The sequence below is a fragment of the Mustela erminea genome, chromosome 1 (genome assembly GCF_009829155.1).
Source record: "Mustela erminea isolate mMusErm1 chromosome 1, mMusErm1.Pri, whole genome shotgun sequence".
NCBI lineage: Eukaryota > Metazoa > Chordata > Mammalia > Carnivora > Mustelidae > Mustela > Mustela erminea.
This window is the reverse complement of record NC_045614.1, coordinates 30,574,906-30,602,894: the sequence shown is the minus strand read 5'-3', so window position 1 is coordinate 30,602,894 and position 27,989 is coordinate 30,574,906. Positions and strand designations below refer to the sequence as shown.

Below are 27,989 nucleotides of genomic sequence, written 5' to 3'. Positions count from 1 at the left end.
TTTAAGTGCTCTGTAGCCACATAGGCTAGTAGCTGCCATATTTAGGCAGTGTGGATTAAGAACATTTCCACCATCAGAAAAACATAGATCTCCTTCAACCCACTGGAGTGGCAGTTAGTAGCAGACCTGGAACTAGACCCTTGTTTGTAAGGAGTTTCATAGGTATTAGATGATCTGGAATACCAACCTTTCCAAAGACAGGTGGTCAAATGAATTGGAATGCTTGGAGTATAATGCATTAACTGTTGATAGAGAAGTTTTCCAGGAGGAATGAACCTGCTTACATATGCTTGATGGTCATACGTAATGAGACTGAAATCAAAGAGATTACATTATGGAATTATTCAGGTTATGTTTAGTGAGGAATTTGTAAATTGTGGCAACATATACATAAAATATACCATTTCAACCTTTAAGTGTACATTTCAGCGGCATTAAGCACATCCATATGGCCGTGAAACCCATCATCACCAGCCATCTCTGGAACTTGCTCATCTTCCGAAACTAAAACTCTGCTCATTAAACTCTTAACTCCATAGCCCCTGGCAGCCACCTTTCTACTGTATGTCTCCATGAATTTGATTACTCCAGGTGCCTCCTGTAAGTGGAATCATAAATACTTATTCTTTCCTGCCTGCCTTAATTCAGTTCGCATAATATCTTCAAGGTTCATCCATGTTGTAGTATGTATCAGAGTTTCTTTTTTAAGGCTGGATAAGATTTCATTGTTTGGGGGCACCTGGGTGGTTCAGTGGGTTAAAGCCTCTGCCTTCAGCTCAGATCATGATCTCAGGGTCCTGGGATCAAGCCCCACGTCAGGCTCTCTGCTCAGCGGGGAGCCTGCTTCCCCCCCCGCCTCTCTGCCTACTTGTGATCTCTGTAAAATAAATAAAATCTTTAAAAAAAAAGATTTCATTGTTTGTATATACCCCATATAACTTTGTTTAAGTTTAATGTGTATAATCTGTTGCTCTGATAAATTTATGTAGTATAATAGGATTACCATCATAGCTTTCATACCTCTATCACATTACATAATTATCATTTCTCTTTCCTGTGAGAACATTTAAGATGTAGTCTCTTAGCGGTTTTTTTTTTTTTTTTAATTTTATTTATTTATTCGACAGAGAGAGAGATCACAAGTAGGCAGAGAGAGAGAGGAGGAAGCAGGCTCCTCGCTGAGCAGAGAGCCCGATGCGGGACTCGATCCCAGGACCCTGAGATCATGACCCGAGCCGAAGGCAGCGGCCCAACCCACTGAGCCACCCAGGCGCCCCTCTTAGCGGTTTTTAAGATTTTTAAAATTTGTCAGAGAGAGAGAGAATGCACAAGTGGGAGTGGCAGGCAGAGGGAGAAGCAGGCTCCCTGATCTGCAGGGACCCTGATATGGGGCTCGATCCAGGGACCCTGGGATCATGACCTGAGCTGAAGGTAGATGCTTAACCAACCGACTGAGCCAGCATAGGTATTGTAAACGCAGTTTTGTGTTTACACATAGTAAACACAGTATTGTTGACTACAATCATCATGGTGTGTGTTAGATCCCGGAGCTTATCTTTCAGGTGAAGTTTGTAGTCTTTAACAATATCTCCCACTCCCCACCTGCTGCACCCCTATTATTTTTAGGAGCTTGCCTTTTTTAGACACGATATCATACAATATTTGTCTTTCACTTACCTCACTGAGCATAATGCCCTCAAAGCCCATCTATGTTGTCACAAATGAAAGGATTTCCTTCTTTCTTCGGGCTGAATAATATTTAATTGTATTTACGAATGTATTCACATATATACATATGTACTTATGTATACACGTGTATGTGTGTATGTATATATATACTTTTTCTTGATGCATTCATCTGTTGATGGACACGGGTTGTTTGAATGTCTTGGCTATTGTGAACAATGCTGCAGTGAACAATGGGAGTGCAGAAATCTTTTGGTAATCTTTTTCTATTATTTTCAGATTGCTGGATGGGAATTCCTTACTGTTTTCTGTAGTGGCTGAACCACCTTACATTCCCAGGAACAGTGTTTATACAAGGGCTACCTTTTCTCCACACCCTCCCCAATGCTTGTTATTGCTTGTCTTCTTAATGATAGCCTAACAGGTGTGAGGTAATACCTCACTGCAGGTTAGATTTGCATTTTCCTTTTGATCAGTGATGTTAAGCACTTTTTCACCTGTTGGCCATATGGATGTCTTCTTTGGGAAAACGTCTATTCAATTCCTCTGCCCATTCTTAAGTCAGATTGCTGTGTTGTTGCTGTTGTTACTGTTATTCAGCTGTATGAATTCCTTATATATTGTGGAGATTAACCCCTTAACCAGTACATGGTTTGCAAATATTTTCTTCCATTTTGTGTGTTGCCTTTTCATGTTGTTGATCATTTCTGTTGCTGTGCAGAAGCTTTTTAGTTTGATGTGGCCCTACATATTGATTTTTGCTTTTGTTTGTTTTGCTTTTGGTGTTCTATCTAAAAAAATTGTTGCCAAGATGTGAGCTTTTTCTCTCTGTTTTATTCTACTTTTACCATGTGCAGTCTTAAATTTAACACTTTAAAGGCGTACTCCATTTTGAGTAAATTTTTCTGAGGGGTGTACGAGGGAGGTCCAATTTCGTTTTTCTGCATATGGTTATTCAGTTTTCCCAGCACCATTTGTTGAAGAGACTAGCCTTTCCTTAGTGAGTTTTCTTGGTTCCATTGTCAAATATTAGCTGACCATAAATTTGGGGGTTTATTGCTAGGCTGTCGATTCTGTCCTATTGGTCAATATGTCTGTTTTATACCAATACCATACTGTTTTAATTACTATAGGTTTGTAGTATAGTCTGAAAACAGGAAGTATGATACCTCTTTGGCTTTGTTCTTAGGATTGCGTCAGCTATTCATGGACTTTGTGGTTTCATTTAAATTTTAGGATTGTTTATTCTAGTTCTCAGAAAAATGACATTGGAATTTTGAAAGAGATTACTTTGAATCTGTAGATGGCTTGGGGTACTTTGGACTTTGTAACAATATTAGTTCTTCAAAACCATGAAAATGGAATATCTTTCTATTTTTTGTGACTTCAATTTCTTCCATCAGCATCTTGCAGTTTTTATTGTTCAAATCTTTCATTTCTTTGGTTAAGTTTATTCCTGTTTGATTATTTTTGATGCTTTTGTGAATAGGATAATTTTTTATTTCTTTTTTAGACATGTCATCGTTACTGTGTAGAAGTGCAACTGATTTCTGTATTTTGATTTAATATCCAGCAGCTTCACTGAATTGATTTAGTTTTTTGGTTTTTTTTTGGCTGAGTCTTTAGGATTTTCTCCATGTAAGGTCATGTCATCTACAAATGACACTTTCACCTCTTCTTTTCTGATTTCGATACCTTTTGTTTCTTTCTCTTCCCTACTTGCTCTAGCTAGGATTTCTGAGAGTGGGTATCCTTGTCTTATTTGTGTTCTTAGAGGAAAAGCTTTCAATCTTTGTCGTCAAGTATGATGTTAGTTGTGGGTTTGTCCTATATGGCCTTTATTATGCTGAGTATGTTCTTCTGTACCCAGTTTGTTGAGTGTTTTTATCATGAAAGGATGTTTTATTTTGTAAAATGCCTTCTCTGCATTTAGTGAGATGATAATATGGTTTGTCTTTCATTCTGTTAATATGGTGTATCACATTTATTGATTCATGTGTATTGAACCGTACTTTCCGGCCACAGATAAGTTTCATTTTTTTTCATGATGTATGATAATTTTAATGTGTTGTACACATTTATGTACCCTTAGTACATAAGTGTATTTATCTATTTATCTACCCTTAGTATACTTTAATGTGTTGGTTTTCTGATATTTTGTTGAGAATTTTTATATCTGTATTCATCAGGGATAGTGGTCTGTATCTTCATCTGGCTTTGATATCAGGGTAATTCTGGACTTATAAAATAAATTTGGGAGAGTTCCCTTCTCTTAGATTTTTGAGAGGAGTTGGAGGAGGATTGATGTTAATTATTTTTTAACGTGTGGTAGAATTTACCAGTGAAAAGATTTTTAGAATAATGATTTAATTTCCTTAGTGATTACCGATTAAGATTTTCTATTTCTTTGTGATTCAGTCTTGGTAGGTTATTATGTTTCTAGGAATTTATCCATTTCTTCTAGTTTATTTAATTTATTGACATGTAATTATTCATGGTAATCTCTTATCTTATATATTTCTGTAGTTATCAGTTATAATGTCTCCTCTTTAATTTCTGATTTTGAGTCTTCTCTCTTTTGTGTTTGTCTAGCCAAAGTTTTGTCTATTTCATTTATGTTTAAAAAAAAACACTTATTTTCATTGATCTTTTCTATTTTTTTCTCATCTCTAATTTATTTCTGTTCTAATCTTTGTTATTTCTTTCCTTCTGCTGTCTTTGAGCTTAGTTTGTTTTCCTTCTAATTCTTGAGGTTAGATTGTTTACTTGAGATCTTTCTACTAATAGATGCACTCATCACTATAAATACCCTCTTAAGAACTGCTGATGCCGTATCGCATAGGTTTGGCTCTGTTGTATTTCTGTTTTCATTTATTTGAGATCTTTTTAAATTTGCCCTTTGACCTCTTCTTTGGCACACCGACTGGCCAGGAGTGTGTTGTTCAGTTTCCATGTGACTGTAAATTGTCTAGCTTTTTCTTACTGATTTCTAGTTTTGTCCCATTGTGGTCAGGAAAGATGCTTGATATGATTTTCAGTCTTCTTAAATTTTTTAAGACTTGTTTTATGGCCTATCCTATGATCTATCCTGGAGAATGTTCAGTGTGCACTTCAGAAGAATGTATTCTGCTGCAGTTTGCTAGAATGTTCTATAAATGTCTGTTAGATCTGTATGGTCTAATATATGATTCAAGTGCAAGGTTTCCTTGCTAATTTTCTGCCTGGATGATCTGTCTGTTAGTGAAAGTGGAGTGTTGAAGTTCTTATTATTATATTGTTGTCTGTTTTGCTCTTCAGATCAGTTATTGTGTGCTTAACATAGGTAGGCCCTGTGATGTTGGATGCATATATATTTATATGATGTATTTTTTTGATGAATTGACCCCTTTATTATATAATGACCTTTTTGTCTCTTGGTACTATTTTTGGTGTCATCTATTTTGACTGATGGAAGAATATCTACCTCCACTTTCTTTTGTAAACAAAAGAACATTTTGTTGTTGTGAACATTCATGTAAAAAATTATCTTCTTTAATAGTGAGGGTTTCATTCTTTATTACAAGTCTATCCATTAAATTTAGACAATGTCCAAATCAGTAGCAGTGAAAAAGTTTCTTCATCGGAAAACCCCAACTTGAGATCTTTGTATGGGGGGAAAATGTCTTCTGGTCATATTTTCTTTTCTTTTTAAAGATTTTATTTATTTATTTGACAGAGAGCGATCACAAGTAGGCAGACAGGCAGGCGGGGGTGGGGGGTCGCGGGGTGGGAAGCAGGTTTCCTGCTGAGCAGAGAGCCCCATGCGGGGCTCAATCCCAGGACGCTGAGACCATGACCTGAGCTGAAGGCAGAGGCTTTAACCCACTGAGTCACCCAGGTGTCCCATTCTGGTTATATTTTCGAAGAAACTATGAAATCTGCTGTGTTTTCTTGCTTTGAGAAGATATTTTATATGTTCATACTATATTAGATCTTATTACCATCTAATATATTATGTATTACTTGTTTGTTTTAATCCAACTTCAAACCTCTCCACCTTCCCCCCTCTCCGCAGTGTAAACTCCAGGAGGACATGGATTTGAGGGACAATTTTGTGTCCTGCTATACTTCTGGTGTTTAGAACTGTGAATGCTACACAGTGGGCAATCAGTAAGATCTGTTGAAGGCATGAATGAATGGTGCTTACATGTTACCCAGCTTTATGTTTTCCTGGATAGCATTTTAAAAGGTTCTACATTTAGCTTCTTTTGAACATCTCAGTGTTACTGGTTTTCCTGGGGTAGAGCATTCTAGTACAAAATGTCTGTGTTATATAGACCTTATAAATTGTTGGAAACAAGGTACGGAGAAGGATTATGTTGTATTGGGAAAGGAAAGAAGATAGAGATGGATTAGAGAAATTATATACATCGAATTTTATCCCCCTCTAATTTGACTATAGTGTCCCCAAAGTGATAACATGCAGAACATCAGAGACCCTTGTACAATGATAACCCCGATTTACGAAGGAATAACAAAAAATCATTTGACCCTAACAGTGAAGGTTAAATGATCTATCATCAAAAACATAGAAACAAACTAAATCATCCTTTTCTTTCTTTTTTTTTTTTTAAATTTTTTTTTTTTTTTTAATTTATTTAACAGAGAGAGATCACAAGTAGGCGGAGAGGCAAGCAGAGGGGGGGCGGGGGGAAGCAGGATCCCTGCTCAGCAGAGAGCCCGATGTGGGGCTCGATCCCAGGACCCTGGGACCATGACCTGAGCCGAAGGCAGAGGCTTAACCCACTGAGCCACCCAGGCGCCCCAAATCATCCCTTTCTTAAATGAGAACACGCCGCTGTTTCTGTTCCAAGCAACTATTTATTGATTCGTGCTAGTCAGTAGAGATACTGCTTTTGCAGTCTCAGGCTCTGTCTCTGAGATACAAATTAGAGGTTTTAAAATAGCAGGAACTTTGCAACATTACTGTAAGTGGGGAACCGGGTCCTTTTTCTCTTGTTAAGCAAGGAAACTTGACTCTTGAGAGGTAAGGTGATGTCCGGAAGTATTTTTTAGCCTCTGTCTTTGTTGGCGTCCTTTTCCTTGTCTTGGATTTAGGTAAGGATATAATGTCAGTTCTAGTTAGAAAAAGGAGATCACAATGCCAGGTGTCAAATCCACATATCAATCCTCTCCTTAATTGCTGAAGTTTGACACGTCCCTGTGTTTGTCCCAGAAAACTCAGAACGTTCTTTTATTAGCAGTAGGGAATTAAATTTCCTATGTAGACAAATTAACTTCTAAATTATAAGAGAAACAAATAAAAACACCACGAGAAGGTGGGGAGGGCACTTCCTGCTTCAACTTAAAGCTTTCTCAAAGTAATTTCTTTTTCCCTTCTTCATATTTTCTGCAGCTTGCTTGCTTGCTTGCTTTTCCTCTTTTTCTTGCATTGGAACTCGCTATCTAGTTAATACCTTCTCTGAAGAGTAAAGTTTTAGTCAGAAATACTTAAAAAAAAAAAAAATCTTAGAATCCTAATTAAAGTGAAAGAGGTCAGCCAGACTGTTGAAATGAAAAGTGTTTTCAAGCCATGTAGCTATTATGGTTGGGCAGTTCTTGAAACAGGGAGGGTAGAAACTCATCAGAAAGATTTAAGACTTATTTCAAAGTCTATTTTAAATATAAAATATGAATTGGTTTAGAGTAATAAAGACTAATAGAATAAGGAAAGAAAAGAATATATTTTGTGGATTAACCAAACTCATGGCCTTGTGCACTAAATTTTATACTCTAAAACCTGACAGGGCCTTCTTCTTGTGATTGCTAACCCTGGTTTTTCAAACCCCCCACCTCCACCCCCAGGCTTGTCTCAGGTTATTTTAGAAGTGACAGAATAATCCCAAGTAAGCTTAATTTTGATTCAAAAATACAGCCACATACCCATCTCTCTCTTTCTCGCTCTCTTTCTCTCTCTCTCTTTTTTTTTTTTTTTTTTATGGAAAAGGGGGATGAGGCAGAGAAGACCAAATTGTGAAAAAAGGTAAAGATTATTACAGCCCTCTAGGTCTTCAGTTGACAAGTGAAAACACCTTGTATGTAATGCAAAGGAAAAACTGTCCATTTGACCTCATTTTCATTCACACTGCTCCCAACACCCAGGAAAGACCAGATGTCTGGTTTCTTGAGTATTGGGCTTTTTCCTAGTAAAATTTATTTTTTGAAGTTTGGAGAAAAACGGCAGCTCCTTCTGACCTCAATATTTTATAGTTTAATAATTTCATGTACTAAAAGTATTCCAGCATAAAATAAGCTTTGAATATTTACGCATTTGCAATAATCCAAGGAAGGCTGTTTAAAGAAAATCTTGAAATGAACTTTATTTTGAAAATCTTGTTATTATTAAAAAAAAAAAAAACAACCAAAAACAAATTCACAGTTTTCATGACTAGGAGGTACAATGTAGCATATGGTAAAGGTACTGAATTGGTGGGGTGGAGTGGGGGACAGGGAGGTAGTATGAGTAGATGACCTTTCTTTTTCCTTGTCTGATTTCTACTAAGAGCCATACAAAATATACATGATCTATGGTATTTCTTCCCTCCTTACAGAAAACAATAGTTGGAAATTCCTATGTAAAGCTAATTTGCCTCAAAGAATATAAAGCCCTTTAATGGGGTATCTAGGTCCCTATGGAAATTTTTTTTTAAACATACACCATGTGGTGCAATCTGTTACAGTCTACAAGGAGGGAAGGGGGGGAAGCTATGTGGGGGCCAGGAATAAAGTCACATGTGGGAATTTTTGAGGTATTCACTAGTAACAGGGAAACAGTACAGCTAAAACCTAGAAGTAACATCGCTTCTGCCCTAAGTCGTAACCCAGGGTATATTAAATGTATGCTCTTTTTTAGAAACTATTTAGCAAGTTAGTCAATTTAGGGGAGGAAAAAAACCCACCTTTTCTGAGATGGTTAAATTGCTATTCATTTTGTATTTTAATCTAATCTACTGGTGATTTAATTTACAGAACTCAAAGGAAGTGTGCACTCAAATATTTGAGGATGTTAACGTATCAACCACTGTTTAATTTTGGAATGTGCCTACTTGCTTGACACAATATTTTACCATCTCAACAAATGTTTAGCCTTTTTTTCACTTGACTAAAGAGAAATAAGTTTCACATCGCTTCATTCACCTTCTTATGTGCATATGCTGGGAAAGATTGGATGTTAAAAAAAAAAAATTCCTCATGTTCCTTTCTACTACATCTAAATCTGTTTACCAATTCAAAGCTGCTAAAAAGCCCTGTATTCTCCTGCTAAATCAACTGGATGGCTAGAAACCAAACTGTGATGTAACAGGAAAAAAAAATTATCAATTTATTTTCATGTCAGAACATTCTTGAGAAGGTATAAATTGTTCTGGTCTCTATGCCAGTTTTCTTTTTTCTTCCTTTCTCTCTCTCTCTCTCTCTCTCTCTCTCTTTTTAAGGCTTTCAGCTTTTAAGCCGATACTTTTTATAGTTATATAACAGTTCTAATATTTTGTGACATTTTGTATTGTGACACTATAGATGAAATTGTCATCGGACTGACACTCTGTGCTGTTTATTCCTTAATTACAACTGTTAACACTGTAGAGAAGTGTGCTAATCTGCCAGCGCATATTATGAAAACAACATTATTGTTACCCACACCAACACCCACTCAACAGGATATTTCCAAGATGGTAGTTTAAAGGAACTGATCAGCACAATGGACGTTTCAATATAGGTTTTGTTTGTTTGTTTGTTTAAAGCTTGTCCTACTGTCTTCATGTAAAAACACACACCAGTTTGAAATTTTTATACTCTTGAATTGTAATGAGCATAGACTCCCCTTACTAGCAGGAGCTGCGTCTATAGTCAGAAAAATTAAAAAAAAATTTTCGAGCACTCTAGCAGTGGAGGACTGGGGAGCGGCAAAGCTTTCTGACAGTTGTTTAGGAAATAAAGAAAACAAAGGAGAGGGAAGGGCAAGTTTAACGATGAAAAGATGAGGGGAGTTACTTGCATTCACAGAGTTGGTAGTCCTTAACTAACTAAGTCAAAATCCAATACCATTTCCAGCTCTAATAGGTGACCTTTTTCTGAACCAAGTCTGAGCCCCGCTGAAACTGGCTACTTCTCAAATGCTTTGTAGTTTAGTTCTTTCCTCAGGAACCTTCAGAGGTTTGATTATCTATAAGGGACAAAATCCTGTAAATCCATTGTCTAACATACTATATTGAAGCAGTTCAGTGCCTCTATTTTTTCCATTTGTTAAAGGAAACTGTAATGGCCAACAGCCACTTGGATTCTGTGCTGAACCCAATCCCCATAATAAAAAAGCCAAAATGATTCTAGAAAATGTAAAATCAGAACAAGTATTCATTGTTTAGATGAGAATGATTATAAATGATTTTTTTTTTTTAAAGAAGGACACATGTAACACTTACTTAGCAACTTACTTAATAAACAGTCCAGCTTTCAGTATTAGCTCTTAACACTTCCATGGGTTTGGCAGAAAGCAAATTCATGACTCTGAAGAGTAGGTCTCAAAGTGATAGAACCTGAGATTTGTCAGCTGATTCTCTTATCTTCATGTCATCGAGGAGGTAACGGGACAATATGAACATATTCGATTCCTAAGGCACCCGAAATGACCTGCGTATTCTTTAATACTCAGCTGTACTAAAAAGGTTTTTTTTTTTTTTTTGAAAAGAGTATGTGAAGAAGTTATCACTGTGCCTCATTCTGAACGGTATTTTCTGCTTCATTTTCATTTTCAACACCGATAGGATATGGTGCTCTTCCTAAAAGAAACTGTTCCCATTTGGGAATATATTCTTCTACTGATGCCCAGTAAAGAGTCTGGAAAAAAAACAACATCCAAAAGTAAAAAAGCATATCAAGCAATTGAACTTGGCTCTTCATAATAGTCTAAATGTTTATTCACTGAAGTGTGTGTGTGCGTGTACACACACACACATACACACATATACGTAGAATGCACTTCCTCTAGAGAATATTTTATGTTAATTTTAGAAAGAAATCTGGCTACTTACTAGTGTTAATTTTCAAATTTCTCAGTAAAACCGGAGCCTGGCAGAATTACAGGTTTGGGGATTTTATTGTGATTTTACACGCCCTCTTGTGGCCAACCGTGTGATTATTACCAGTGGTATAATATATGGCTACAATCATTAAATGTTTTTGTTTACTCTTCCAAATCCCATACCAAATGATTACCCATACTAAAAATATTACAATGAAATTATTAGACATGAACAACTGCTTTATAACTAATATAAAAAGATTTCACCTGGGGTGAGATCAGGAGCTAGTACAGGACTCAGGTGAATTGACTCCTTAATTGTATGGGGGAAAACACTTAAAATATTCATCCACTGTATCTTTAAGAAGAGTACTCGATATGGTAAACTGTAATTTCTTCCCAGTTTCTTCCTTCCTTCCTTTCTTTTTCTTTTTGTATACTGAGGAAAATAATACCAATATCATGTAACCATTTTTAATTCCAGTAACTTGGAAGTTGAGACACTGTATTATTGGCTTGAATACAGCAAGTCTATAAGCTATGAAAGCTCAGGCAAGATCACCATATAATATCTACAAGCTTTGATGGTTCTTGGGTGACTGCCCTGAGGGGGCCAAAGAAAAGTATACTGCCAAAAGCTCTGTATCATGGGAGGGCATTTTGGATGGGATCATCACTATCAATCTTATTTTGGGGAATTAAGCCGAAGAATTACTTAGCATTAAGAACACATAGTGATTCACTCTGCACATGAACAAGGCATAGGAGTTCTGAAAGTTGAAATTATGAGCAGTTTTGCATATCCACCCCTCTGTGCATGTGGTCTGAGAAATAGCCAGACACACTTAAAATGGAGGTCGTCCTGTTGTGCAAGACTAGCTAAGGAAAATACCAACCAGGGCCTGTGGTCGGGAGTTTCTCCACCATTCATGGCTGGATGAACCCCTATTGTGGGGGCCCCGTATAGGCCAGAGTAAGGTATTGGAGAATTCAACAAAGGAAAAGACATGCCCAAGGCAAAACTTTGTACCACAGCTCTTTCTGTTCTTGATCACTGCCTTTTCTTATTACTCTAGATGACACAGAAAATTGAAGGGCAAATTCTCAGCCTTTAATTTTGAGTCTATTCACTTCCCTGCTTAGGCAGCAAGCAAAACTGTATTTGAAAAAGGTCATTAGGAATATAAAATTAAACTATTCTATATGTAGTAAATTTCCTTTCATCACAGATATATTCATATACCAAATAGGGTTTATTTTTGCCAACAGTCTTCCCAATCTGTTCTTGAACTGAGCAAAATAAAACAGACAAAAGCCACACTATACTGCATGATAATATGCATTTAAATAGCTTTGGTTGAAATTTGGTGAAAGGACTGAACTGCTAACATTAGCCAACAGGAAAAGCACTTTGGTTAGGCATGCTGTCATCTTAGGATTTAGTGCATGCTGTCTACTGTCTGTTACGGTTTAACAGGATAGGTGTTTCTAGATGAAAAGATATAGGATCTTTATAAAATTGTCACTTGATAAATCTTTAAAAATCAAAATACTTACAGTTCCTTACTGTGTACAAAGCACAGCACTGTGGACATGTAAGGAGCAATCAGACACATCTTATTTTACGGAATAAATAAATCTGGGAAATACACACATCTAACCCCAGTTAATTTATAATGCACTACTAACAGAATGGGGTCTCTTTCTATACTTTTGTTCTTTAAGATTCTCACCTCAAGAGAAACCACCTCTGGTGATGGAATTGGGTGAATCCGGGTCTGCAGAGACTTTTCTGCGGCTTCTATATCCTATAATAGGTGTCAGTGTTTTAGAAACAAAATGTATTTATGTAACACATACAAATGGCACCTGTAATAGCAATGTCTGTACCCCAAATGTCAACTCTTCTCTGGATAAACCGTCTGAACTGAAGGAAGGTCACTGCAGTAGGAGGACTGATCATTACTTAATCAACCAGTTTCAAATAGAAAAAGCAGCGTTTCTTGTTTTAAAATAAGAAGTGTCGGGGGTGGGACTTTCAAGGTCTTCCTTTTCATTTAAAATAGTAAATGCCAGTAATTCTGGCAAAAAGGACTTTCTTCCAAAACTGCTCAGGACACTAACATAGCTCTAAAACCATTAAAAACAGCCAGATGGATAAAATGGTCCAATATTCAGGTACCAAAAACAGTCAGAGAGTCAGCCCCACACTGAGCTAACCTTTCAAGTGAAGAGTTCTAGTCCAGATCATGCAAATGGTATAGTAAGGTCACACATTTCATCTGTTCAGTATTCTGTTTTTTAATTTTATACTTATGCAAATCCTCCACGTATTCGAAAGAAAGTCAATGAGGTACCTCAGTACTTTGCAACAAGAGTCTTTTCAGAAGATTCTGGGTACTTAGGACTCGATTTCTGGGGCATTCTCATTGGCCAGCTTTATGGCTGTGTCGTACATCATTCAGCTGATGACATGTAAGCCCTGTGCTTTAATCTGTCGTGTGACATGTGGGTGTGTGCGTTTTCTCTTGCGGTTGCAGAAGCGCAGGGGCAATTACATTTAACGCAGACCCGGGTGAAGATGTAACCTTGATATGTGGATGAAGTACAGGCCCAGAAATGTAGGACTCTCCCACGTTGTCAGTGAAACACTGAGCTCTATTTCATGCTCCCCAAATTGGCACCTGTGTTGTCTTGTGCTTGCTTATGTTTGTCAAGTTCACAGAGGCCTTGGCTGTAGGCCGTGTCAATTTTGTCTCTCCTGTGAGATCAGTGAGTTGATCGAAAAGAGAAAGTTCTCTGATCCATGTACAAGCATTGGAGCAATCTAAGTACAGGGCTGTTGGACAGACGGAGAGAGATGGAAAAGGACGTGGGAGTGGGGTGTGAAGAATCCAATGCTGAACAGGAGAAAAGAGCGAGCAGATGGCAGTGGCGGGAGCAAGGAATGGGTGTGAAATGTAAAAGGGAAAAACAGGAAATTCCCTAAAGGGACTCCCCAAAGTTGCACAACCATTAATGCACCTGCTGTCTCGAAGAAGGTGATTTGAAGGGGAAAACCATCAATTTAGGGATAAAAAGCCCATCTTATTAGCCACATCTCTTCCCTACCAGAAGTTCAGGGCCAAGACGCACACTAAAGTGCTTCTGATGCCAACATTACAACAGACACCGAAGATTAACTCTTCTGTGATTGCAGGGAGATTTTTACAACGTCCTGGGAAAATTATTTTTTACTTTCATAAATCAAACAAACAATAGACTCACAACTCCACTGGCCCCATTATAAGAACAATTTTAAGTTTATGGTTGGTGGTAGACCTAGGTGCCACTAGCACCTGTAGACAAGATGATAAACACTTCTCTTAAAGACCAGGAAATAAGGATATTGGCTCTCTCTCCTAGAAGAGCAGATCTGCAGTGGAAGAGTAGATATGAGCAGGGATCTGTGACCTGGTAAAACAGGCGTATGGTTAGTAACTTCAGTGTCATCTCTGCAGCCTGTCGACAAGGGATTATCACCTCTCCAGAGAACTTCTTTTGTAAGTGAGATTTTTACTTTCTTAGATGTTTTGCTTACCTCTCTGACTCCTACTTTTCTTTCTCCTAAGTTGGCGCCTTTTTCTCTTCTTAATCCTAAGTGTGGGCTTTCTAAGATTTGTGACATCTGTCCTCCTCTTTTTACTTTTTCTCTCTCCAAGACTGTCTCTTATCTAGCTTCAACTATTAATATAGAGGGATGGATAACTTTTCTTCCCAGTCCTTATTTCTCAACCTGATGAAACCAAACTCCCCTTAATCCTACTTAGTGTACTGAATGTACTATAGTGGGAGTTCTACTCCTGCAGATACCTATGCTGTATCTTCTACCTTCGACTGTTCTTATTCCCTGACATTTAAAAATTCAAAGGTCCATAGATGACTCCTGTAGGATGTCTCCCCTAGCCTGTCCATGCCATTTTCAGTGCTGTGATCTTATTATCACACTTACTTGTTCAACAAATATGTATTTGGACCGTATCTCATTTTACTTTAACCACATATGGAATTGATTAGTTTTGCTAAAATTACTACTTTAAATATGTCTTTACACAGATTAAAAAAAAAAATAGAGACCCACTACACAGAGGATAAAGTATGAATTCCTTAGCCTGACTGAAAAATCTCTGCCTTCTGTAGCAAGTTATAGCCCATTACTTCCAATTAAGAACCTTCTGTTTGACTATATGCTGCCAGAAGGTACGGACTGTGCCTCATTCAACCTTTCAGCATCCGAGAATCTAACAAAGTGCAGGGTATGTACTAAACACTTAAATATTCATTATGTAAATAAATGACTAAGGTGTCAACAGTCTCCTGTGCATAAATAAAAAACTTAAAAAAAAAAAAAAGTACCCAAGGGGATAGGGGGAGAAAAGCAAAAAAAAAAAAAAAAAAAAAAAGGCAGATGAAGAGAGGCTAGACTCACCTGTCCAGATCTTGGTATCTTGCCTTATAGATCTGCCACTAGATCATTTAAAAACATATACAATTATAGAACAAATGAAAAAGCCAGTCCCTAAAAATTGAAAACAAAAGGAAAGAAAGAATCTGTCATCTAGTTGGTGGCATAACCACATTAAGAAAAAGTACCTCAGGTGGTCTTAGAACACAGTATTTCGACTGGGCATCTGGAATGAGATATGCCCCACGAACAAAAAGGATAGTGAAAAGTGTCTGACTGAAAACCGTACTCAGTAATCATATTGTTGCTGGTAGTGCTGTCTACCTTATGAGTTAAAGTAAATGAGTAGTTATGCTGGTACTGGAAAATTATTTAGGAACTGAGGTTTTTGGTTTGAGGGGGAAAAAATTTAGAGGTAAAAGATGGATTTTAAGTTAAAAGTCTTACAATCATGTAATCAAAATGGAATTATTGGTATGAGCTCTTGATGAATTTTATCTTTTAAAAAAAGTTATAATAAACATTCCTAGAGCCCAGATGAAGGGCTCTAAACATGTATTCTCATCAAAAGGATCCAGGGCTCCTTGGAGCAATGGTCAGTTCCAGGTCTAAGTGGCAAATGATGGCCTGGAAGATGCCAGAGTAGAAAGAAAGAAAACTATCAAAGACTGTTAAGATCACGTCAAAGGCATTCAGGAGATAACTTGGAGGCTCTCCCTTGGTAAAAATGGGATAATTTGAGCATCACTGGGAATACAAATTGAAGAGGGTCCAGACCTTTCAAATCACAGAGGTATTTAAGAGCATCAACATCTAATTGGTCACTTTTGGAGGATATTAGAGAACCAATCTATTTTTGAAAACTAAGTACAGAGAAAGAAACAAGAACTTATATACTTTTTCCTATATGAAGTGTACTTCAGTATAACCCAATAATTGATGAGGGGACGTTTATCTTTGAATTTGAGTATCACTTTGCAACCCTTAGTGAACAGATCATGATCATCGGTGACTGCTAACATTTCAGAAAGAGAGATAGCCAGGCATTATGAAGTGTTCTTCCCCAAAACATTGACCCTGAATCTGATCAGGCCTCTAGATCTGCTCTTTTAATCCATTAGGCTTAGTGGCTGCTGAGCACTTGAAACGTGACAAGCCCGAATTAAGAAGCATTGTAAATGGAAACTACACACTAAATTTTGAAGGCTCAATGAGGAAAAAAAAAAACCATAAAATATTTACTAACTTCCAATATCAGTTACATTTGAAATATGAAATTAATACATTTCCTTTAATCTGTGCCTTTTAACTTTATTAAAAGTGGTTACTAGAGTGGTGCCTGGTTGGCTCAGTGGGGAAGAGCAGGGGATGCTTGATCTTAGGGTTATGAGTTTGAGTCCTTGTTGGGTGTAGAGATTACTTAAATAGATAAAAGCTTAAAAAGTCATTATTAGAAAATTTAAAATTATTTGCATTATCTTCCTGTAGCATAACATAACTTCTATCAGTTTATGGGAATTACAGGGAACAGAGGAACTTACTAAGTGATACCTCAGCAATATAATTAGCAGTATGCAGAATTTGGGAAACTATAGGAGAAATGAGCCAATTCCTTCAACAAATAAAAGTGGGTTAAAAAAAATAAAGGCAGAGGGAACTTTTAGAGATTTGAGAGACCTATCAATCAATTACGTACTAGACTTTATTTGGATCCAGATTCAAACAAATGTAAAAATACTTTAATCAGGGACATCTGAATCCTGACTGAATATTTGAGGAATTGTTGTTAATTTCTTAGATGGATCATGGTATTGTAATTGTACTTAAAATAGCCCTTATCTTTGAGTGATAATTACTGATGAAAAAGACGTGATATTTACAAATGAAACAATGTGATGTCTGAAGATTAGCTTCAACATAATTTGAGGGGTAGGACGTGAAGGTGACGAGTGTAGATGAAACAAAATTGGCTGTGTTTTGAAAATTATTGAATCTGGGAGATAAGCACATGGAAGTATAATCTTCTATTCCCTTTTATACATAGGTTTGAAATATTATGTAACAATTAAAAGACAAGTTTCTGGTATGGATGGTGGTATAAATATTACGCCATGACAGGATTCAGCAGCCTCTGTAAAGGAGTTGACTTGTGATTAGGAAAGATCAACTATGAGCACAAACTCATTTACTGAGATTTCTTTCTTTCCTCTTGTCTAGACCTGTCCTTTCCTCCTAACCCTAATATCTATCTTCCTATAAGGATATACAGGGAAGCCAGCCAAAGCTAGACTGGGTTTAATCTTTTAATTAGCTGAAGGGGCAATTTCTAGGATTGAAAAAAGAAGATCCTAAAGCACGAGATACAGGGTCATTAGTACAAGGAACACTTAAACATTTGTCAAACTTGCTCTTCATTGAATTGGAGAAGAGGAGAAGTGTGAGGAGGAAAGAGGAGAGACCGTGTCCTCTAAGTCACTGGCCGTGCAGTTTGTTGAAGGCTGTAACTGCCAGCTGCCCCAAGAAGACCTCTAGGACCTGCCTTAAGGGAAGCACTTGTCGTATGTCTAATCTGCTGCTCCCATTCTTTCTCACCCTGGAATGTTGGTCCAACCTCCATGAGGTGATGCTCGCTACCTCAAAATTGCCCTTTTGGGTTAAACTGAATTTTGTTGGTGGAGGGTGGGGTGGGGTGGGGAAAGAGGTCGAAGAGATGACTGTTTACATCATGGAAGTATTTATAGAAACAAAATTATCTTTCTCTTCCAAATCTGTACCAATCATGTTTGTTTTTAAAAGGCAGACACAACTTATTTTACTCATAAGAGGGAAACTAGCAGAAACTAACAATCCATTATCATCTGTGATATTTCATTGACTAAACCCTCAATGTGAATTTCTTCACTACTTAAATTCATGTCCATTGTTTTACTATTATGCTTGGACCTTTGGGATTAGTCTTTTTGTTATTGTTCCCATTTTTAAATCATTCTTTTATTTTTTCCAAATACATTGAGAGAAATTTTGTTGGGTTCGATGCAGATTTTGGTGGGTTTATTTTTAAATCTAAAAATAACACTATGACTCCTGATTTATTTTTTTATTTTTTTAAAAGATTTTATTTATTTATTTGTCAGAGAGAGAACGAGCACAGGCAGACAGAGTGGAAGGCAGAGTCAGAGGGAGAAGCAGGCTCCCTGCGGAGCAAGGAGCCTGATGTGGGACTCGATCCCAGGACGCTGGGATCATGACCTGAGCCGAAGGCAGCTGCTTAACCAACTGAGCCACCCAGGCGTCCCACTATGACTCCTGATTTAAAAAAAAAAAAAAATTGTTTCCCCATCAGGATTAAGGCCTATGTCTCCATTTAAATTTTAAATCTCCCATTGAAATGTAAGAATTATTTTTATACCAATCATGCATATCCCTTGTTAAAAGTATTCCCAAGTGTTTTTATAATTTCATTGTAATGTAAATGTCATTTCATATTTTCCATTTGTATATATAGGATTGAATGGTTCTGTTGTATCTGTTAATTTTACTCAACTCACAATACACTAGTTTTTAAACAGCTTTGGCTTTTCTAAGTACATAGCTTTATCAATTAAAAATACTAGGGTTATATCTTACTTTCCAAAAATCAAAGCTCACTCTATGTTAATGTTTCTTATATTGGTCAGAGCATCTAAATAAGGTCAAATAATGGATGGTAATAGAGCTTATCCTTATTTTGTTAGTATCTTTAGAGGAATGTTTTCAAGTTTCAGTGGAACCATTTTTCAAATGTATTCTGTACTGAAGTACATATCCTTTTTTTTTTTTTTTTTTAAGATTTTATTTACTTATTTGTCAGAGAGATCACAAGTCGGCAGAAAAGCAGGCAGAGAGAGAGGGAGAAGCAGGCTCCCGACTGAGCAGAGAGCCTGATGCAGGGCTCCATCCCAGGATCCTGAGATCATGACCTGAGCCGAAGGCAGAGGCTTAACCCACTGAGCTACCCAGGCCCCCTTGAAGTATATATCCTGATGTAACTGAACCTGTTCTTGACAGGGAGTGGGTATTCGGAGTAGTTATTTCATGTTCTTCCTCTCTAAATTAGGAGATCAGCGCAGGTCAGTGGTTTTCACTATTCCTTAGAGCCACAGTAGAGCAGGCAAGGATGGGCCTTTGGCCAAAGCAGGTCCACTTTTACCCTTTCTAAATCTTTGAAAAAAATAGTTTTTATGCTAAAAAAAAAAAAAAAATTAAAGCCTTAAGTGAAAATATAATCTTGTGCTTTTTACAGTTTCTCCCACCTGAAAATTCTGTGATTAAGTCCTATTTAGGTCACTTTCATGATAACCTCTATGGTAGAGGCCTTAAAATTATTTCCAGAGTTAGGGCACCTAGGTGGCTCAGTTGGTTAAGTGGCTGCCTTTGGCTCAGGTCATGATCCCGGAGTCTCAGGATGGAGTCCTACATCGGGCTCCCAGCTCCACGGGGAGTCTGTTTCTCCCTCTGACCTTCTCTCCTCTCATGCTCTCTCTCTCAAATAAATAAATAAAATATTTTAAAAAATTATTTCCAGAGTTTAAAACAAAATAATAAGAGGGAAAGCAGGATAAAAAAATTTACATATACAAGTATTCAAAAATATTTTTTAAAAAAAGTCAGGGAAGAGACTGCATGTCTAACAGCAAGCACTGTATCTGGAATATAAGAGCTCAGTTAAATGCTTATTAAAACACTAAAGGGAAATGTATAAAAACATTAATTTCAAGCTGGGTGGGATGATTTGGAAAGTATGCCATTTCATCTTCTTGGCTCTTTCCAGTTTTTTACAGCAAGAATATTTTACTTTTAGGGGCGACTGGGTGGCTCAGTGGGGTAAAGCCTCTGCCTTCGGCTCAGGTCATGATCCCAGGGTCTTAAGATCGAGCCCCACATCAGGCTCTCTGCTTACTTGTGATCTCTGTCTGTCAAATAAATTTTTAAAAAAATTAAAAAAAAATTAAAAAGAAGAATATATTACTTTTATAATCGGGGGCTAAAACATCATCTAAACTTCCTTCTAATGATAATGAAACTAGGTTCATTATCTTCCTTCCAGATATGGCAATGATTTCTTAGCTATTCTCCTTAAATCTAATCTCTCCATTCTGCAAATCACATTGCATCTAAATAGGAAATGAATCTTTCTTAAATACCCATATGCTTCTTATATAAGTCCCTATTTTTCATTTGTTCAAACACTTTTAGTACTGTATTATCCCTACATATCAGTTCTCAGCTTCTTCAGTTAGTCTCACAAAACATATCCAACCTTGTTTCCCGTGACTTCACAAGCTAGTTAGCTCAGGGTCCCATGGACCTAACACGGCCACTCATTCTTCTGGTCATGGTTCTTCTGTAAGAATGCAATGGAATATCTTGCATTCTTCCTATTCAAACACAGCTCCAGCTTAGTTTCCCCTCTTAGACTTGTTAGAATATTCTAGCTTTTGATGATTTTTTTAATACGTACTCCTAAAGTGCTAAGGATTCCCTATAACTTAATGTTCAATTAACTAAGGTCTCTTAAGTTGTGTGTGATAACCTTATGTCATCAGTTAAGCCTGTTAGCTAGTTGATGTAAAGAACTCTGAATTATTTTGTTAACTCCACTCTCTGCTCAGAACTAGCTCAGTAGTAAGGCCCTTCTGGGCATTCACCAAATACTTGCTCACTAAAAGGAAGCTACTTGAAAAAATCCAAATAGTACCTGTACTTGTTGCAGGTAAATACTGATCAAGCCATCAAGCCTTCTAATTTAGTTTTTCTGACTTTTCACAGCAAATTCCAGATTATCCTATATATTTCCATTTAAAAATAAATATTGCAAACACCATTGGGCAAGTAAGACATATGGCAACATAGAATGCTTTGGTAGCACTATGGCTGTGACTTAAATTACTGTGGATCAAACTGCCAGAAGCTGAGAAGATAACTGAATTTTCCTCTTCCTTTATCCTCTAGTGACTACATAAGATAACTATATCATGCCTATCGATGAAAATATTTAACAATAAAAAACTGAAAACACTGCTTTATAACTTAAATAATATAGCCTTACTCCCAAATGTTTTAGTCATAGGATCTCTTGGAAGCTTGAATGGAAGCAAACTTTAGGGTTTTAATTATGGATGAAGCCATACAATTCTGGAAGCAAAGTATAGCAAGCAGCCAAAAATGTTACACATATGATTTTACTCCAAATGGGCACATTGGCCAAATGGTGGGGCCCTGCGCAATCACATACTTTGACCACCTCCTCCATCACTATCAAGAGAGATCTGGGAAATCTGTTATTTTAGATATGAATTCTGCGTGCTGACTGTGGCCCTAGTAGGGCAAAATCAAATTTTTCTTATTTTGATGATGTTGAATAGTTTTGAGTTGGGTCTAAAAACCTTATAGGTAGTTCATGGGGTTTTAGGATCTCCCTATAAATAAAAGAAGATGGAAGATGGAAAGCTACATCTTGTATTTATTACTTCTTGCACAAAGGTGACCTCTAAATTTCTTCTATGGTCATTGGTTCCTCTGGTTGATTAAAAACACTTAGGTTAAACAAACTTCCTTTTTTTTTTCCATTTAAAAAGGAATCCATATGCAATGTATCCAACTAACATGGGTTTAAAAACTAGATAGTGCTTCATTAATTATATTTATTACTTAAAACAAAGTATATACATCAAAATTATGAAAGTCACTTAAAATCTTTTTTTTTGCAAAGGTGGGGAAAAAGTCTCTATACTCAAGTCATGGAAACTTACCATTAAAAGACTGAGGTTCCTTTTAAGAGCAGTCTCAGCTGCTTGCATCTGAGATGCCTTTCCCTTGTTTTCATCTATAAATTTATTGTCCATTTGTTGAAGTAACATTAATCTTTGTGATACTCTAGAAAAAAATAAAAATTATATAAAGTTTTTTTTAAAGGGTACTTTTTTTGCTTGACAAACATAAAACATTTATTTAATTATATCTCACTTCAAGTTCATCCTATTTTGAAAACCAATTACTATGTCAATTAATAAGGCACTGGAAAACTTAGATAGTCCAGTCAGTCTTAAATCTGGGTAAAATCATTCTTATTTTCATCAACATATCTGTCGTAACTACATGCTTCTGTTTTTTTAGCCTCTATGGTCTTTGCAATTATTTTAGAGTGTTAAAAACATGTTTTAATTTTTGGTGAAAATGCAAACTGTAATACATATCCCTTTGTACACATACTTATATATACCTCCCCACACACATACATTGATATAACTTGCTATACGAAACCTTCTGCTTAACACTTCAATACCCCTGAATCTCATGTTACACATTTAGAATTGCGCTAAACTTCCATATGTTTGAAGAAGCAATAAAAATATTTTTTTCCTCTTTTTCCAAGAGAAAGATGATGGTTCCATATATGAATGAGAGGCTGTGTGTATGTATGCATACTCACAACAAGGTGAAACAGTAATTGAAGAAAGATGTAGAAAGTTGTAAGTAAATTTTCAAGCTACTTTGTTACATATATTTTAAAAAATTCTCATTGGTCAAATGCTCATTTTACAAGATTTTTGGTCCTCTTACATGATTGATTAAAAAAATGTCAGATGATAAAAAATACATGTGGTGTGTATATATATAACAGTCTAACTACTCTCCAGATAGTTGTGGAGGTTATTAAGAAATGGTGTGTTTCAGAGGGCTGTTCTTGAGGGTAGCATTGAAATTGAGTTATTTCAACATTTTGATAAGGGAAGATCTTAGAAAGCCAAGGAAGAGGGCCTGGTAATTAATTAAAGGAAAACATGAGAGCCCACAGAAAGAGGCAGAGAAGGTTATTATCAAGTATAAGTGCAGGACTGCTTATATAATTTGCAAGGCCTAATGCAAACTGAAAATGTGGGGCTCCTTTAAAAAACTATTAGGAATTTCAAGACAGCAACAGTAGAGCATTAAACCAAGTACGGGAACTATGAGTACACAGGTCACATACTCATGAAGCCTGCCCTGGGTAAGAGGTGTACAGAAGTCCATTATATATATCAGTAAGGAAACTAGAAAGGTGAGAAGTGTGAATTTAACCAGATAATAGTAAGAATTGTAAGAAGAGAACATAATTATACCTTGTAATCTTTGTTATTCTTAAGAGACAGTGACATTCCCTAACACCAAAATCTCTCAAGTGTCATAAAATTTAAACGACACCTTCAGACTTCCTAAGTCTTCTGCACACAATATTTCCACTAACAAAGCCAGTATAAATTATTAATTTAGATAAGCCTTTAAAAAAAACTTACATTTCTTCATGTCTCTTAGAAAGGCGAATTTCTTGAGCAAACAAGGAGGTCATGTTTAATCAAAGCTGCCTTATAAGCTTTCTGCTAAATAATAAAAATATTTAAAGTTACTTTAATGTCCTCAGCTTCATAGCAGCTGATTGTTTTATTACCTCAACCCATTGGTTCTCTCAGAAGAGAAAAATAAAAATTGAGATATAATGTTGTACAAAATGAAAGAATGCATTTAAAACCATTTTTATTTATGACGCACAGTTTTTTATATGCCAGACGCATCCAAAATCACCATGAATCAGGTAAACTCAACAGATTTTACATTTCCTCCTCTTACTTCCTCACACTTTAACCTTAATCTGAATTGAAAACAAACAAGCAGCTGGTACTAAGACTAGTAAACATTTTATTGAATCAACAGAAAGAAAAAAAATCCACTCTGTAAAATTCAACACAGGAATACCATCCCTTATGCATGTGCACACACACATAGAAAGGCAAACAAGTTATAAGAACCAACTGGAAACTCATGGTCTTTCCTTTATTGGAAGACTGCCCAGTTCTACCATCTCTTTTCCAAATAAGAAAGTATTTTTCATGTATAACTGCGGGGAAAAGCCCAACTGGTCTCTTCACCTTACCCTGGGTGCTCAGGACTCCCATTTGGGGAGTTTAGGAAAGCCCATTTTAATGGTACATGAGCAAGCTCACCTTGACTGAAGGGCCTGGACCAATACAGATAAAGATCTAGTGAAGCGCTTTAAAGGCTCAGAGCCCGAAGGCGAATCATCTGGTTGCGTGCAAAAGCTGAAGGTGACTGTCCTAAGGGAGAAAAAACAGGAATGAAATTCTTTTCCTGGAGCGAAGCACTGGGTTTGCTAAATTTTATGATTTACACACTGTCGCTAATCTCTGAGTGTCCAGCGTTGATAGACTGAGCTGCTCCTTCAGTGCACATACATGGAAGCATATAGCAGTGATCCCAGCCAAGGGCAAGGAAACACTGCCTGCCTTCAACGGGTTTCCTTCTAAAGAAACCAATGTCTTGCGTTCAGCACCAAGGACAGCACTCGCCCGCCAGCCACAAGGATCGAGTTACAGACACGTATCCTCTAAGATCACTACCGACCAATCGTCGCCGCCTTCCTCCCCCTTTCGAATGCAGCGTCAAGGAAATCTCGGAAAGTTAGTCCACGGTAACTTCTTTTCCGTAATGCCCGCCATCAGCACTCCAGACAAACCCCAAGATAAATTCTGCCTTTCGAACCGCAGATCCGCGGGCTCTGAGTTCTTAACCTGGCAACCACTCCAACTTCCTGCTTATACTCAGAGGACTCACGACCTTTCCTCTTCCTCCCAGCTCTTCCCTCTTTAACGAGATGCTCCCCACCGGCCCTGTGAGCACCTGCGCTGTTCTCGGACAGTCAAGGCACCCACTGGCCGCCCGTAACGCTGTGGGACTTCACTCACCTAGTCCCACTCGGCCCTTTTCTATAAAGGCGTCCGCTACCATGCAGACGCTGGGTCTCAGGCCTGGGCGTGGTCACGCCACCGTCTTTGCGCACGCGCGACGAGGTGACGTGATCACGTTGCTATAAAAGGCGGGCCTCTGGCGCGAAAGGTGACGGCGCTGCCTTCAGGGAAGAGATTACCGAAGCGGTCCTTCTGAGCCTTTCGAAAACGTTTGATGGTAGCTCAAACGTTTTTAGGCTTTTTAAGATGAAACCTGAATATGTTTTAGAGAGGGAAGCTAGAATGTCACAGAGTAGGGAAATGGGGGAAAATCCTTCAGAATACTCCAGCGTGTTTTGAATGGTCTGCAGAGTCAGTAAAAAAAGGTCTTTGCTTCAGAGAGCTTCCCTCTGTTCGTCAGGTGTAAAGCAGGAGAGTGGAGCCCCTGTCTGCACGAGGGACAGTAATACTGATCGTGGATGTTTTGAGGGGTTTGTGTGCGGGTCGCCGTGTTTAGGTGAATTTTCTTAGCTCTTACCCTACAACGCCTGGTGGTCTACATCAGGTAGATGGTGATCTACCATCGTCCTCATTCGACAGAGGAATAAATGAGGTTGGCTGTTTATTCAGGTTGGAGCTTGCAGTCAGTAGAGCCTTGAGGAAATTTCCCACAGCCCTCAGGTTACACACTTGGGAATAATCTCTTAGTGCTGTCAAGCGCATTCTTAAGCCTTTTTTCCCTTTGAAATAACTTGGTGAGACACGAAGCACTATCCTAAATTTCAGAGGTGGAAACTGAGATTCAGGAGAGGTCAAGTTGCTTTCTTCACCTGAGTTGGTAAAGGGCAAAGTGCTAGGACTCCAATCCAGGTGTCTTTTATTTATTAACTCCCGGAATATCTACATGAAACCCCTCTCCTGCTTAGGGACTACAGACACTTCATGGTTCCTTTGCTTGGAAAAGTCCAGAAACCCACATAGACTTAGTGCCTCTTCTTTCAAGGCTACTTTCTTGAAGAAGCAGCGTTCCCTGGACCTTCAGTATAAGACAGCAACTCCATTTTTTTTTTTTTTAATCTGTCCTCCTCCTTGTTTTTTCTCCAGAACACAGTGTTCCGCACATTTTACAAACACTTGTTTATGTGTTTATCGGTGTACTCCTACTAGAATTTGGACATCCTAAGAACAAGTATTTTTGATTACTTGCTGCTGTATCCTCAGGAACTAAAATGGCCTTGAAATAATCCCAGATGGAAATACCATAATTTGAGAGGTTCTGTCTTCAGCTGATAGAACGTTTGATTTAGCTGTTTCACAGCCTTAGTTAGTAAAGATGAAAAACAGACCTTTGAATAGCCTTGTGTTCTAGGAATGAAATCGAACTTTTGCATGGTTACAAGGCATTCTTACTTTTTATGTAAATTTACAAAAAAGGATTTTTGTTAAATTGGTAATGGGTTGCTTGAAATAGAGAACAAAGAAGCTGCACGTTAGTATGTGTATGTTATTTAAAACAAACTTTGTTCCCCTCCCTGCCTTATGTAAGTTTGAATAGTGACACTTTTGGGACAAACTTGCCCTTTAAGCTTTGAATCTGTCTTTTCTCATTGTCTGCCCTAGGAGTGCTTGAAGGAATACCTTGGAATTTTCTTGCAATTTTTAGGAGAATGGTAATCAGGAATACCTCACAGACACTTAGAGGTTGTCTAGACAGAGGGTGATAATATATCTTGTAGCATCCCCAAAAGTACTTTCTACTTAAAAATCTGCCGTCATAGCTCCCGTCTTCATGACAGCCCCCATCTGATCCTTGAGACACTTGACTGGAGAAGAAGCGTCTCTGGCAATTGCGCAGTCTGTCAATATACGGCTTCTCTATTTATTAGGTACGTTTGGGTACTTCCTGGAGTGAGGTATTGGTGGTCTACCATGCAGATTATTAGAACCTACTGAGTAATGCCTGGCTCATAATGGGGGGTTCTGTAAGTGTGCAGTGAAGTTAATATTTCCTAACCCTGGTATAGTTCTGTCCACCAGCATGCTAAAATTGTCCCCTAAGCCTCATTATTTAGAAAGCCTTGTGCTCTTTTGTCATAAATTCTTTAAAGATATACTTATTAAATATTTTTAAGGTGTAGCCCCTACCCCCAGGAGTCTAGAAGGCTCTTAAGGTATATACAAAAAGCTAAAGGAGGGGCGCCTGGGTAGCTCAGTGGGTTAAAGCCTCTGCCTTCGGCTCAGGTCATGATCCCAGGGTCCTGGGATCAAGCCCTACATCAGACTCTCTGCTCAGCAGGGAGCCTACTTCCCCCACCTCTCTCTCTCTGCCTGCTCTCTGCCTACTTGTGATCTCTGTCTGTCAAATAAATTTTAAAAAATTATTAAAAAAAAAAAAAGCTAGAGGAGGGCCTGGGTTGCTCAGTGGGTTAAGCCTCTGCTTTTAGCTCAGGTCACAATCTCAGGGTCCTGGGATCAAGCCACACATCGGACTCTCTGCTCGGCAGGGAGTCTGCTTCCCCCCTCTCTCTCTGCCTGCCTCTCTGCCTACTTGTGATCTCTCTCTGTGCCGAATACATAAATAAAATTTTAAAAAAGAATTAAAAAAAGCTAGAGGATTTTGGCTGACAACATAAAAATGACTAATATTCATGAAGTACTCATTCCGTGTTAAGCGCTGTATTTGATTTACCTCAGCTAATCCTAACAACCCTGTAAGACAACATTGCTTGCTAGTTTACGTACTGTCCCCATTTTTGTAGCTGAGAAAACTGAGGCTTAGAGACATGATTTAGGATCACACTGTAAGTAAATGAGCCTTGGCTTGTTTGATGTTAGTATTTTATGTAATTATATAGAGTATATTAAGAACTTGTGACTATATTGGGGCGCCTGGGTGGCTCAGTGGGTTAAGCCTCTGCCTTCGGCTCAGGTCATGATCTCAGGGTCCTGGGATCGAGTCCCGCATCGGGCTCTCTGCTCAGCAGGGAGCCTGCTTCCTCCTCTCTCTCTGTCTGCCTCTCTGCCTACTTGTGATCTCTCGCTG

At 37.8% G+C, this 27,989-nt stretch overlaps 1 protein-coding gene across 5 annotated transcripts; it reads right to left on the bottom strand.

Moving 5' to 3' along the window:
* Positions 1-6,508: 6,508 nt before the first annotated feature.
* C1H3orf14 (chromosome 1 C3orf14 homolog) lies at positions 6,509-26,860 on the bottom strand. Of its 5 annotated transcripts, none has more exons than XR_004289380.1 (7): positions 24,965-25,047; positions 24,206-24,316; positions 23,501-23,584; positions 21,977-22,100; positions 12,475-12,549; positions 10,155-10,557; positions 6,509-6,803 (listed from the first exon to the last, which is right to left on the bottom strand). XR_004289380.1 is itself a non-coding variant. In XM_032359306.1 (7 exons), the coding sequence occupies exons 4-7, from the start codon at positions 23,551-23,553 to the stop codon at positions 10,426-10,428; spliced, it is 384 nt and encodes a 127-aa protein (XP_032215197.1). In that variant the 5' UTR covers positions 23,554-23,584; positions 24,206-24,316; positions 25,485-25,721; positions 26,585-26,860; the 3' UTR covers positions 9,135-10,425. The 5 variants fall into 5 exon arrangements, 4 of the variants coding, with proteins under 4 accessions (XP_032215197.1, XP_032215172.1, XP_032215187.1 ...); XM_032359306.1 differs by lacking the exons at positions 6,509-6,803; positions 24,965-25,047 and adding exons at positions 25,485-25,721; positions 26,585-26,860 and having other exon boundaries at positions 9,135-10,557; XM_032359281.1 differs by lacking the exon at positions 6,509-6,803 and having other exon boundaries at positions 9,135-10,557.
* Positions 26,861-27,989: the final 1,129 nt, after the last annotated feature.